The 13353-nt window shown below is 45.2% G+C and overlaps 1 protein-coding gene across 1 annotated transcript in view; it reads right to left on the reverse strand.

Annotated features, from left to right (window-relative positions):
* Positions 1-13353, reverse strand: part of CELSR1 (cadherin EGF LAG seven-pass G-type receptor 1) — a 190872-nt gene that overhangs the window by 110660 nt on the left and 66859 nt on the right. The window contains exon 2 of the mRNA XM_056846844.1: positions 10297-10935. Coding sequence (XP_056702822.1) covers positions 10297-10935 — 639 coding nt within the window. The remainder of the gene's footprint in view (positions 1-10296; positions 10936-13353) is intronic.

Genomic DNA, 13353 nt, shown 5'->3' on the forward strand with positions numbered 1-13353 from the left:
TAGACTTTAAGGCATAACTAATGGATGCCGCTGACATTCTGAGACCCCTGTTAGGATTGGAGATGTTAATAAACAAGTAGTCCGTCTTTCTCAGTTCTGCTGTTCTGTCCATGAAGATGCGCAAGGCTCTACGCAGGTCGAGAGAATGCCAAGATCGTTCCTTTGGACAAGAAGGTTTAGGACAGAACGATGGTAGAGAAATGTCCTGACCACGATGAAAAGGAGAGTTAACCTTAGGGATGAAGGTAGGGTCTGGTCTCAATACCACCTTATCCCTATGAAAAATGCACAGTCCCTGATGAATGGATAGGGCTCGTAGTTCCGACACTCGTCGAGCCGACGTGATGGCCACGAGGAATAGAACTTTCATCCTCAGGAACCTTAGAGGTACTGTCCGAAGAGGTTCGAAGGGTTCCTTCGTTAGGGCCTTGAGGACGATGTTAAGGTTCCAGGTAGGGAACCGGTGAACCGTAGGAGGTCGAGTCTGGGATACTCCCTTTAGAAAGGAGACAATATGCCGATGATTGGATAACGAAACTCCATCTACCGTTGGTATAACTGTAGCTATGGCTGAGACCTGTCTACGTAGAGTAGAAACTGCCAGGTTTAATCTCACTCCCTCCTGTAAGAACCCCAGGATGCTGTTGATTCCTGGTTGAAGAGGGTCAAATTTCTTTCTACGTGCCCATCTGACAAACGCCTTCCAAGATGCGGAATAAATGCGCCGGGTCGCAGGTCTGCGTGCCTCTAATATGGTGTTCACGACCTCTGTAGAGTAACCCAGATTGACAAGGTTCATCCTTTCAAGTGCCAGACGGTCAAGCAGAACCAGTGGGGGTCTGGATGGATTAAGGGTCCCTGGCGTAGAGTTCCCCACTGCACTGGAATTCTCCATGGGTCTTGAACTGCCAGTTTTCGCAGAGTGACAAACCACGGACGGCGAGGCCAAAACGGTGCCACGAGGAGTACGTTGGCTTTTTCCGTCTGAATCTTGCGAAGGACCTTCGGAATGATTGGCAGAGGTGGGAAGGCGTACAGAAGAGCCTTTGGCCAAGGATTGAGAAGAGCGTCGATTCTCTCTGCGTCTGGGTGGAAGTATCTCGAGTAGAATCTTGGAAGTTTGGAATTGTCTGACGAGGCGAACAAATCGACCTCTGGAAGACCAAATCTTTGAGTGATGAGACGAAAGGAGTCCTGATCCAAGGACCACTCTCCTTCGTTTACTTGTTGCCTGCTTAACCAATCGGCTTCCACATTGAGAGTGCCCTTTATGTGTTCTGCCCGGATTGACAGGACCTTGAACTGGGCCCACTGGAACAGTCTGACTGCTTCCTGATGCAAAGTCGTTGACCTTGTGCCCCCCTGTTTGTTCAGGTGGGCCTTGGTAGTTGTATTGTCCGTCCTGACCAGGACGTGATGATTGCAAATGTCCGCTGAGAAGGATAGAAGAGCCAGTCTCACAGCTCGTAGCTCTAGTACATTGATGTGTTGGGTCGACTCCTGAGCAGACCAGCGACCCTGGGCAATTTTCCCATTGAGGGTGGCTCCCCACCCCTCCAAACTGGCGTCCGTAAACAGCTGAAGAGGATCCTCGTGTAGGTACTGTGCGGGCTTGGTTAGATTCTCTCTGGACGCCCACCAACGCAAGCTGTTGCGGACCCTGACTGGTAAGGGAATTAATTTGTCCCGCTTCATCCCAATGTCCCCTTGATATGGACGGAGATGCCACTGTAATTGTCTGGAGTGGAACCTGGCCCAGGGTACCACTGCTATGCATGAAATCATGTGCCCTAAAAGCTTCGCTAGGGACATTAACCTGACTGATTTGGAGCAGACGGCCAAGGAAGCCCGACTGACCATCTTTTCCACTCTCTCTCTTGAAAGGGATACAGTGTTTTTCCGAGAGTCTATACGGACTCCCAGGTGGACCAGAGATTGTGAGGGGCTGAGGGAACTTTTCTCGAAGTTCACTAAATACCCGTGTTCTTGAAGGACCTGAACTACTCTGATGGTATGAAGCCGGGATTGTTCCCTGGATTGTGCACAGATCAGGATGTCGTCCAGGTACAGATGTACCTGGATAGACTCCTGTCTGAGGGTGGCCATAACAGTCACCAGGGTTTTCGTGAATACCCGAGGGGCAGAGGCTAACCCAAAGGGGAGCGCCCTGAACTGATAATGATCCCTGTTGTGGGTGAAGCGAAGGAACCTTCTGTGGGACGGGTGGATGAAGACATGGAGGTAGGCCTCCGTCAAATCCACTGCTGTCATAAAGGTCTGAGGCTGGAGGGACTCTATGATGGATTTTAAGGTTTCCATCCGGAAACGTTTGCGCCTCATTTTCCTGTTCACGTATTTTAAATTGAGGATAGCCCTCCAGTCCCCATTTTTCTTCGGAACCGTGAAGAATATGGAGTAGACCCCCATCCCTTTCTCCGGGTTGGGGACCTTCTCCACGGCCCCTATGAGCAGCAGATGTTGAATTGCTCTGGCGGTTCTGGCCCTCTTTTCTTTCTTTAGAGGAAAAGGGGAGGAAAGGAAACGATCCCGAGGCAGGGAAGAAAACTCCAGGAGATATCCCTGAGAAATTATTTGGGATACCCACGAATCCGGTTTGGATTTTGCCCAAATGTGACTGAAAGCCTGAAGTCTCCCCCCCACTCTCAGCAGTGAGGCGTCATTGTGAATTGTTGTTTTTGGTGAACTTGTCCCCTTTGTCAGACCTAGTCTGGCCTTGTCTCTGGAACTTCCCCCCTTTCCGAAAGGACCTGCTCTGGTTCCAAGAGGTGTTCTGGTTCCAGGAGCCCTTTCTATAATCTGCCCGGTATCTGGGAGAAACCTTGGATGAACGAAAGGACGGGTAGGAAGAGGATCTATTCTCCTTCCGAAGTTGTCTCGGGAGCACGTGCTTCTTATCCCTAGTTTCAATCAAAATCCCATCCATTTTTTCCCCGAAAAGTCGTCCCCCTTTAATGGGGTATGACATGAGGATAGTTTTGGATCTGAAATCGGCCGGCCAAGCCCTGAGCCATAGAGCCCTTCTAATGGACGTGGTGGAAGCCATGGCCCTGGCCGTGAAGGACATTGTGTCCAGGGATGCATCTGCCATGAGAGTGATGGCGCTAAGCACTCTTTCCAGGCCTCCGACTACCCTACGGTTCTCGGCTGGAACCAGTTGTAGAAGCTTTTTGACCCACAAATAAGAAGCCCTTGCAAAAATGGAGGTAGTGGCGCTAGCCCGGATGGCTAGGGCCGAAGCCTCGTGAGCCTTCCTTGCTAGCTGGTCAGTCTTCCTGTCCAACTGGTCACGGATGGAACCTACACCATCCTCAGGGATCAACCCAGGGGTCTGAAGGTCAGCCACAGGAGCATCTACTACATGAACTTTTAACATCTGCATGGCATGGTGAGCCAGGCTATAGTGTTTTTTGACGTAGGCCGGAACCTGCTTGTTGGATGAGGGGTTATCCCACTCATCCGTGAGGGCCCTAATGAAGAACTCTGGGAAAGGAACCAGATTGGACTGAGTTCTCCTTCTGGGAAAGCACTCCTTTACTCCCTCTTTGAATTTAGATTTGGGTTCCTCTGAGGACTGTTGTTCCTCATTAAGATCCAGGGCAATCAGAGCCTTAGCCAGTAACCCTTGGAAGTCCTCCCCCGAGAACAGCCTGGGTTGTTGGTCATCAGGGCGAGGGGTCTCGTCCTCGGAGTCGAACTCCCCTTCCTCACGTTCATCTCCTGCTGACTCCTGGTCAGAAGAAGGAGTATCCTGATGGCTAGGGGAGTCAGAGCCAGATTGAGAAATCGGCTGTGACTGTGACTTTCTGGCGGCCTTAGTGAGCCATGAAGCGGATGTCTCTCCTCTGGATGTCCCCCCCAAGGTGGATGAACTGCCCTCCTCCCCCACGGTGCGGGAATGGGAAGCCACAGTGGAAGGGGATCCTGACACCCCGTCAGAAAACTGGGGCAGGCGCATTTGAAAAGCCTGAAAGGCTTGCCACTGCCTCTGCAATGCTATATTAACCATGTCGTTAGCCTGATCTGCGGTTAAAAACCTCCCTGTTGCCGCCTCTGAGGTGGGAAAGGGGTTAAAACATGGTTGATGGGCCGATGCCTGTTGCATAGGTATAAAGTGGCCCCCTATCGGCCCTAAGGAAAAGGCGGGAAGAGGTACTGCAGGCTGCCCCTCTGCTTGTTCCGAACCGGGGGGGGGGTACGTTACCACCTCCCGACGGGAGACCTTGCATCGCCACGGGATCCAGAGTCGCGGGCGAGGTCACTACTGAGGAGGGCTGGTTCCGCGAGTAGACAGTCGGGTCCTGCCCGCTGGCTCTCGCTGCGCCGGAAAACTTCCCGTTGCCGCGTCTCCTGCGTTTAGGACCGGCAAAGGTCGGGGCCGTTTTTCGCGCCTTCTTCTTCCTGGGCTGTGTGGCGACTTCCCGGTTCTCCTGCAGCTCTCCGCTCTCCTCTGTTGCCAGCGCGGATCCGCTACCGTCCTTGGACTGCGCGCTGTATTCCGGGGCGAATTGGACCAGCCCCACTGAATAATCCTTCTCCGAGAGAAGGTTGTCTTCTCTATTCAAAATGGCATCCGCCATTTTCTCCCCTCCCTCTTCTTCCCGACACAAGACTGAGGACGACACCAGGAAGGTCGGGAAAAAGACACCGGGTAGGTAGGATAGGGTGGGGAGGTAAATGGTAAGAAATAGAGGAAAGGATTGAGGGAAAAATACACAAAAAGCCTCTAAAACCTAAGCCTAACTCCCAGAGCTGTGAAGATCACTGCTCTCTCCACTAGGCAGGACAAAAGACTGAGGAACAGAGGGTTAGTGTCCCGATAGGGGGCAGCAGGAAATCAATTTAGTCCTGCCTCTCCAGATAGGGCGTGGACAATAACCCACAGCTACAAGATGCCCGAGCCTCAGAGGAGAAAAACAGGGTGTAGATTAAAAGTTGACGGGTGGATGGGTGGGTAGGAAGAAGAGATGGAAGCAAGAAAATGAAGATGTCGAAGTTCCCAGGAAGAGGGAAAGAGGAAATATTGGGGGGAAGAAGATACTCGGTAAAATGAGGTGCCCCACACAAGTCCTTGCGGGTTCTCCCCTACGCAACTGAGTCCAGCCTGGCAGTTGGCACCACACAACTGGATCGCACTTTTCCGGTTAGAGGGTCCCACTGGTAGGGAAGAGGGAAAGCTGAAGACTGAAGGAAGATAAGGGTAGACTGACTGGGGGGTGGGAAGGAGAGAAGGACGTGGGAAAAGGGGACAGCCTATGGGGCTTTCAGCAAAGGGAAAGAGGAAATAGTGGAGGAGGAGAAAATGAGGCACATTTGCAAGTCCCATTCTACTGCACTGCCATGTTGGAATGGGAAGGTGAATTTTCTCAGAATCCGAACTGATCACATTCCTAAAAGCAAACGCTGTGCCTGACCTGCCTATCAATGCATAAAAAGCTAACAGAAAATGGTACACAGAAAATTTTTCAATTTGCAACAGGTGTTGCAAGCCCAACAAATGGAAATGTAACTTGACCATCTGCTGAAATACACTGCTCAGGAATCATTCACACTGTTGCGTTGTTGTGAAGGAAATTTTTCAATGTAGCAACAGTGTACGACTTCACTAACGTAGCATGTTGTGCAATCAGCAGAATACATATTTCATCTGCAAAGACTACTGAGCTTTGCTTCTCACATAATCACAAAAAGAAACGAAGCAAGCTCTCAAATTATTCCCAGGCTTGAATAAAAGACCAGATTGTCACACACACAGCCATAGGGCAAATTCACATGATCAGTCTGTGGAGGGCTGTTGGGCACTTTTCCTTCTTTGACTGCATCATATGAGTCCAAACCACAATTGTACATGTAATTGCACAACCCACATTAGAAAGTTTTGCAGCATTATACACAAATTGCCATTTGTCGCATGATGACCAATTCAACACATAGTTCTCATGTGACCAATCATAAACCCTCCTCCTGCTTTGGCAAACAGAACTTTAATTGAGCCCCACAAAAGAAAAGGCGTATAGGCAAAGGGGCTGGTGGAGAAACAGGTGCATTCCTATGCAGATTTTAAAGGGACAGGCACAGTTTCCAGGTTGGCAGGTGGAAATTATAACTTGAACAAAATACAAATAATACTTTATATTGGGTTGGCCCAATAAAAGGTATTACATAGGTTTGTTCTTGTTTTTTGGTGTTGTTGTTTTTGCATAGATCTATATGGCTGTATAACTTTTTTTACTCTAAGTTGTGACCAGACAAACTAATTTCTGCAGTAAATTCTGACTTTATCAAAATATGTGAATATATAGCAGCAAAATTCTAGTACAGTATCACCTTAAAGGCCCTGACCTGAATAGCCCAGGCTAGCCTGATCGTCAGATCTGAGAAACTAAGTAAGGTTGACCCTGGCAAGTATTTGGATGGGAGATCTCCAAGGAATACCAGGGTCATGATGCAGAGGCAGGCAATGGCAAACCACCTCTGAACATCTCTTGCCTTGAAACCCCCATGGGGTTGCCATAAGTCAGATGTGACTTGACGGCAAAAAACCCCCCAAACCAAAAAACCTTAAAGACCAATGCATTTTTGCAAGTTTAAGCTTTCGTAAGCCAACACTCACTTTGTCAGATGCAGGTATCTGATGAAGTGAGCTTTGACTCACGAAAGCTTATACCCTGCAACAAACTGTTGGTCTTTAAGGTGGACTTGAATTTTGGTCGACAAACTAATGCAGTTTCCCACCTGAAACTATATAGCAGCTGGAAATGAGATTAGATACATTTCTATTAACATCAACAGGAACATCACAGTACACAGAAATGCAATTATCTTTTGGAACTATAAGGGAGACCACATCCTTACACAGTTTTCCTTGCTTAGTTCAAACATTGTCATGTAAAGTGAGATTTGTAGCATATAGTTTCTCAACCAATTTGTGCATGTTGGTTTGGCAAATGAAATGGTGCTGTTCCAGATCTGATTTAAACTCACAAATATTATGTCTCCTGATCACTCACCTTCTTCCATCACAGGAAGCACTGACTTCTCCTAACCCTCATAATTAGCAAGTATTCCTATTTCAAAAATAGCTCATAAAAGCTCTGTGTACTTGTACAGCTTGAAACAGAAGACTCCTGAAGACAGAGAAACTTTCATCATGTATAAATTACTTCCAAATAAATGAACAGCTTCAAAGTATGGGGAGGGAGATAAAACAGAAGGGAAAGAAGTATCTTTTATTAGAATATAATTGCTTTCTGGAGGAAATCAAGGTGTTTTTGGATAGACGTCTATCTGTGTTATAATCTAAGCATCAAGTTCACTACACAGTAGCAAAGGGATGAAAGATTTTGTGCTATTTTCTTGTAATCATTTTTGTAAGCATATTTCTTGATAGTATTAAAGTGAAATGGTAGAGCTTCCAGAACAGACCCCGTTCCTCTTAACACCATCACGCCAAGAAAACTAACTAAAGTTTTAAATCTGTGGTACAATTAAGAAAAAAAGGGGAGGTTCCAACATGCATCATCATGAGTTCTTTGCATTCCTCAGCTCTGAATATACGCCAATCAAAGGTGAATACCCACACTATAACTGTCCGCATTCTCCAAAGACAGGGGTTCTCAAATTCCATCATTTTTTAAAATGAAGCTCCTGTGAGAGTAATCCACACTGTGGCCTTGTGTAGGCTATGACTGTGCTGTGGCTGCCATGCACATTCTGTGGACTCACCTGTGGTCATAGCTGTTAACCAGATTGAGCGCTACTATTCTAAGAGCTCCTTGTATCTAGCAAAATGTGACTAAGCAAGAGTTAAATGAAAGTTAGGGACTGGAGGCATAAATTAACCTTTTTAGAGGTAATAACTGTTCCCTGGGAACCACCACTCACATCCTGTCACTTTTATTACTCTCAACCAGAAGTAAACTGGAAGAAAGAAAAGCCTCAGGACAATTTTCTAGGCTGAAGAGTGACCTGAGCTCATGGCAAATCGATTTTCTCTTGTGTTCTCAGCAACAGACTACAGATCAATTCACAATTCACACATAAGATTATTTGCAATATATATATATCAATGTCTGCTGTAGTAAATACTCTGAAATGTTAAATGACGACATATGTACACAGAGAGGACGCACACCAGGAAGCTGCGACCAATCAGATTCCCCGGTGTGTATCTACAACAGATCGCCCCATGTTTACTTACAAAGAATCTCTGCTTCACACTTCATGGAATTTACTGCTGCAAACACCAATGCCTACTGAACAAATATGTATGCTGCTTAAAACATGCATTTAATGTATTTATTTATAACATTTATTATATCCCATCTTTCCGCCCATTCAGTTAACTGACATTAACTGCATGAAATATTGCAATTGCCCTGATCAACATATATGCAGTGGCTTCCTCATTCTTTTCAATGTTGAGCAGGTATTCTAGAAAGTTCTATCTGAAAGTGTCAGAAATTCAGTCAACCAACTTTGAGGGCACTTGATACATGAGAGAAGGGCATAGTGTGACTACATCCTAGGACCACATGAGCAGCAGACTCTAATCTAGTGAACTGGATTTGTTTCCCCACTCCTCCACATGAAACCTGCTGGGTGACCTTGGGCTAGTCACAGTTCTCTCCGAACTCTCTCAACCCTACCTACCTCACAAGGTGTTTGTTGTGAGAAGGGGAAGGAAAGGTGATTGTTAGCCCCACTGAGACTCCTTAAAGGTAGAGAAAAGTGGGGTATAAAAACCAACTTTCTTCTTCTTCTACTAAAAGAATTAACTTAGACATTTGGTTAGAATTGGCTATAGCCCACAAGCTCACGCTAAATTTTATTGTTATTTTAAATTATTTTAAAAATTGATTCCTCCCCCCAGAAGACCAGTCTGTAGTATATGGTGCCAAACAATTAAGCCAGTGATTTCCCAGTGCAGTACAAGGGCTACCAGCTTCAGGTTGGGAAATTCCTGGAGAAGCTGGGGATGGAGTATGGGGAGGGCAGGGTTTGGGGAGGGGAGGCACTTCAGCAGGGTATAATGCCATAGAGTTTACTTTCCAACGCAGCCATTTTTTCTGGGGAAACTGATTTCTGTCACCTGGAGATCAGTTGAAATCCCAGATTTCCAGCCCCCACCTGGAGGTTGGCAACCCTATGTAGTACCCAGGGGACACTATGATGCCCACCAATATGTTTCCTACTATCCAATGCAGTCTTGGATATAAAATCTTGAATAGAACAGGTCTTGTACACAACAGGAATTAAAAATAAACAAACAACAACAAAGAGGGAGCTTCGGTTTCCTCCCTACTAACCAGCTGAATAGATGAGATGTGAGCTCATCCTGGGCAGACATATTCTACAGACTTTCTTACTTCTGGGCCTGGAAATCTCTCCCTGTTGCCATTCAGGGAACAATCCCTCCCCTTTGTTAGGAAACTGAAACCAAACAGCACATCTTCCCAAAATTAAGAACAGACCCCAGCTTTCCGCTGCCTCCCCAGGGCAGGAGGTATTTCAGAAGAGCTGAGTAGCATCACCTTTGTGTCTGCAGGTAACACCCATTCAGAAGCAGCTGCCTCCATTGTTAGGACACTGCTTGGCTTATAACCTCTCAAAATGTTGTGGAATCTCCCAATATTGTATGACTGGCTCTGCCCCATGGCAGCCATGTTGTGATTGGTCCTGTTCCACTGCAGCTATTTCATTGCAAAAGTATCCACAGGCTCAACAAACTTGGGGACCCCTGCTATATACTAGCAGGTTCATGAAAGAATGGACAACTTGTCTACTCAGAGTTACTATTCAAGCCTCATCTCACTTATGCCATTACAATGTTAAACCAGCTACAGGCTTTTTAAAGGATCCCTCTCCACAATGTAAACACTGTACATGGCTCCTTCAGCCTGGACCTTTCTCTAGCACATATCATAATGTAATGACAAATGTCTCAGATATGCATACAGAAGTGCCAGCCACTAAGGTCAAGTCATATATTACTCCAGCTTATTGAATTGCCATGTTTTGTGCATGTTTTGTCTATGGTTTTATATAGATTGCACTTCTGCTGCCATAGAATTTTTAACTAGAGATAGAATATAGGATCTTTTGCATGCAAAGCAAGTACAGCTATGGGTGCTCTCCCAATTATATTTGCTTCTTTATGGTTAAGATTATATTTGGCCTTTTGAGTCACCATGCATCCAACATTGAGAAGAAAAAACACTGACATCTTTTGGTTTACAGACAAATGATAAAGTACATAAAATAAATATAGGAGCATACCAGTGTAGTCTTCATAACATTCACAAGTGTAGCCTCCCTCTCGGCTTCTGCAAAGGCCATTGTTTCCACAAGGATTGGAGTAGCAGAGGTCAATCTCCGTTTCACAGTAGTCACCTGTAAATCCTAGAGGACACCGACACCTCAAGCCATTGATGGGGTGTATGGGTCGGAACAAGACAGTGTTTGAACTGATGAAAGGGGCAGAACTGTCAAACTTGAGTACTGACACACACTTCATGTAGTTTTCACAAGGTTCCCGGAGACAAATGTTGTCATCAAAAGGAAGTACCCTTTGGGTTGAAATCAGTGTGAGGAGCGTCCTATTAAGGTATATCTGTTCTTGGAGGTCCTCCGAAGGGAAAAATTTGTTTCGAATGCCACCAGGAAGCAAGGCAGAGAACGTCACATTTAGAATATTGGAGCTGACATCTGTGTCGTTTTGAATGTTGAAGACAAAAATACCTTCTTTGGTTGTTGACAGCACAGTGGCCACACCTTCCACAAAGAGAGCAAGCAATGGAGAGAGAAACTTCTCTTGAGACATGTTTTCTAGCCGTACTGTGATACTGTTGGTCAGCATGTCATCTGTGATGATAGTCACCCGCAAGGTACAAAATGCTGTAACACTGTGAATACCATCTAGAAGGGGAAAGAGAGAAGAATCAGATACTTTTTCCAGAAGTGCCTTCCAATGCGCTTTCATGCACTATGCTGCTTGGATGTTCTCTAAAATGGGAATGATGCATTATCATCATGTGCTAGTGCAATAAATGGAATATCAACTAACTTTTTAAAAACCCAACAGCTGTGCAGTGCTGGAAAGAGCTCATAAACTGCAACGGCATTACTTGGTTCTCCTAGCAACAGTTTTCCCATCACATTCCAGTCAAACAGCAGAACTGTGAGCAGGTCTGACAGCTCTGAGGTGAGTAGGATCAAGGAAGTTCTCTAGATAGGACCTGAACACATTTCAGACAAGTAACTGGTAATTTACAGTTAATGCCATGGAGCTGTTACTTTCTATAGCACAACACTCAAATTATCTACAGAAGACTCAAATTCAAGGAACTAAAACTATATTCTGTCAGGAGGGATTCCAGAAAATTTAGATAAGTCACCAGGAAAAAAAAATACAATCTGGTTTCCATTCCACTGACTTAAAAAAAATGATTACATTAAGTTTTACCACTTCAAATCCCATTATGACCAGAAACCCAGATCAAGAGAACTGTTACAATGCACATTCTAGACTCTCAAAACCCAGAAAAAAATGAAATGATCATGCTATAATCTTGACCAGGGATTCCCAAAGTGACAACTGTGCGTGCAATGGTGTCCACTAACACCTTTCCTGGAGCCTGCCTACTGTTTTTAGAAAATGGAAGGGGGAAGAATGGGGCATTGGCCCAGCAAGGTTTCTGATTGGCCACTGAGGATATGATTGGCATTTTTAAAAGGTTGCTTTGGCAACAGCTGTTACCACATCATGAGGGCCTTCACTGTATGACTGAAGGGAAGCTGTGTGCATGTAAGGAAATAATTTACTAAAATACGTTCCTTTAAAAAGGAATCTGTTAAAACAGAATTTCTGCTTGAAATGTTGTAGATTTACAATGAAAGTTACAAATACTCTCACTACTTGATATTTTGTGGTTGGCTCCACCTCTTGTGGGAGCCAATTTGTGGTTGTGCCCACCACCACACTATGTCAGAATTGCAAAAACGCCCACAGCCTCAAAGGTTTGGGGACCTCTTGTTTTGATTTTTGAGATCCATCTTGTCTTCTAACAGATCTCTCCTTTCTTTGAAAACTTGTGAGTGATATGAAGTTTCCTAGATATACAAGAAATTGATATTTATTGGGTAAATTGGGGAGGTAGATGAGATGGGCATTCCTGAGTTCTCACTGGCATTTTAAAGTGTGCGTTCCCACCCAGGGACTCCTTTAAATTGTGCCACAGGGATCTAGTTTGGTCCTTAGCAATCCTCAACTGGTCCACTCCGAATCCTACTCATGTCTATTTAGTGGGATTTACTCCCAGGGAAATGTGTTTAGGATTGCACTGTTAATCTCTAAAAGGCCAATGAAAAGGCATTTCAGGCCTCCACCAGTGACCCTAATAAATTAATCTTCCTGCATCCTTAGAAACTGAATAAAATAACGTATCCAGTTTCTTAGTGTATCTACAATAGTTTTCCATTTTAAACTTTAAAAATCTGAGCTCTTCAGAAAGAGATGAGCAAGATCTGCACAAGTACATTAAAAAGCCAGTATTAGAGGTCTATCTGTCACTAGGGATCTCTTCAGATACACATTCCTAGAAGTGGCTTAGTGGCTTGGGAGTTAATCAGTACAGTGTCTTTGCATCCTTTACCATCAATCATTCTGAAACCTGATTATCAAGCAGAAACATAGCTGAAATACTTAAACATCAGAGGCAGATTGCAACAAACAGGAGCATCAAAGAGTTTGTGCTCTTCACTGAATTGCCTCCTTGCTTACACTCCATCTCACAACGTGGCCATTGCCACCCACACCCATATTTTTATCCAAAAACAAAAGCCAAGGTCTTTAAAGACCTCATAACAAGTTAGCATGAAATATCAAGACCCCAAACGAGATGGGTGGGCTTTTTATTGAAATAGATAAGCAGCTCCCTGTCTTGAAGTAACTTGCTGCTTTTTTTTTTAACAAGGTCTTTTTGATTTCACATTTAGTAAATTGTGCTGAGATAAATTGTGCTGGATTCTATGTACTGCAAGTAGAGTGAAGTTTGTGGAAAGAACGTTTCCTCCCTGCCCACCTTTCTTGTTTTATTCAGCTGTTCTCTCTAAAATACAGTTCCTGGGTGGGGGTGTCAGTGGACCCTTAGGAACTGCGTGGGGGTGTCATGTGGGAGCCTCTGCAGATGGAGGGGGGAATTGGTGGGAAACGGTTGGTAGAAAACTGTTAGATGAAGTGCAGGCAGAAGGCTTAAACAGTGGATTCCTAAGCAAAGTTACACTCATCTAAACCAACTGACTGCAAAAAACTTAGAAGGGTGTAACTCCGCTTAG

Source organism: Euleptes europaea, chromosome 3, assembly GCF_029931775.1.
Source record: "Euleptes europaea isolate rEulEur1 chromosome 3, rEulEur1.hap1, whole genome shotgun sequence".
NCBI lineage: Eukaryota > Metazoa > Chordata > Lepidosauria > Squamata > Sphaerodactylidae > Euleptes > Euleptes europaea.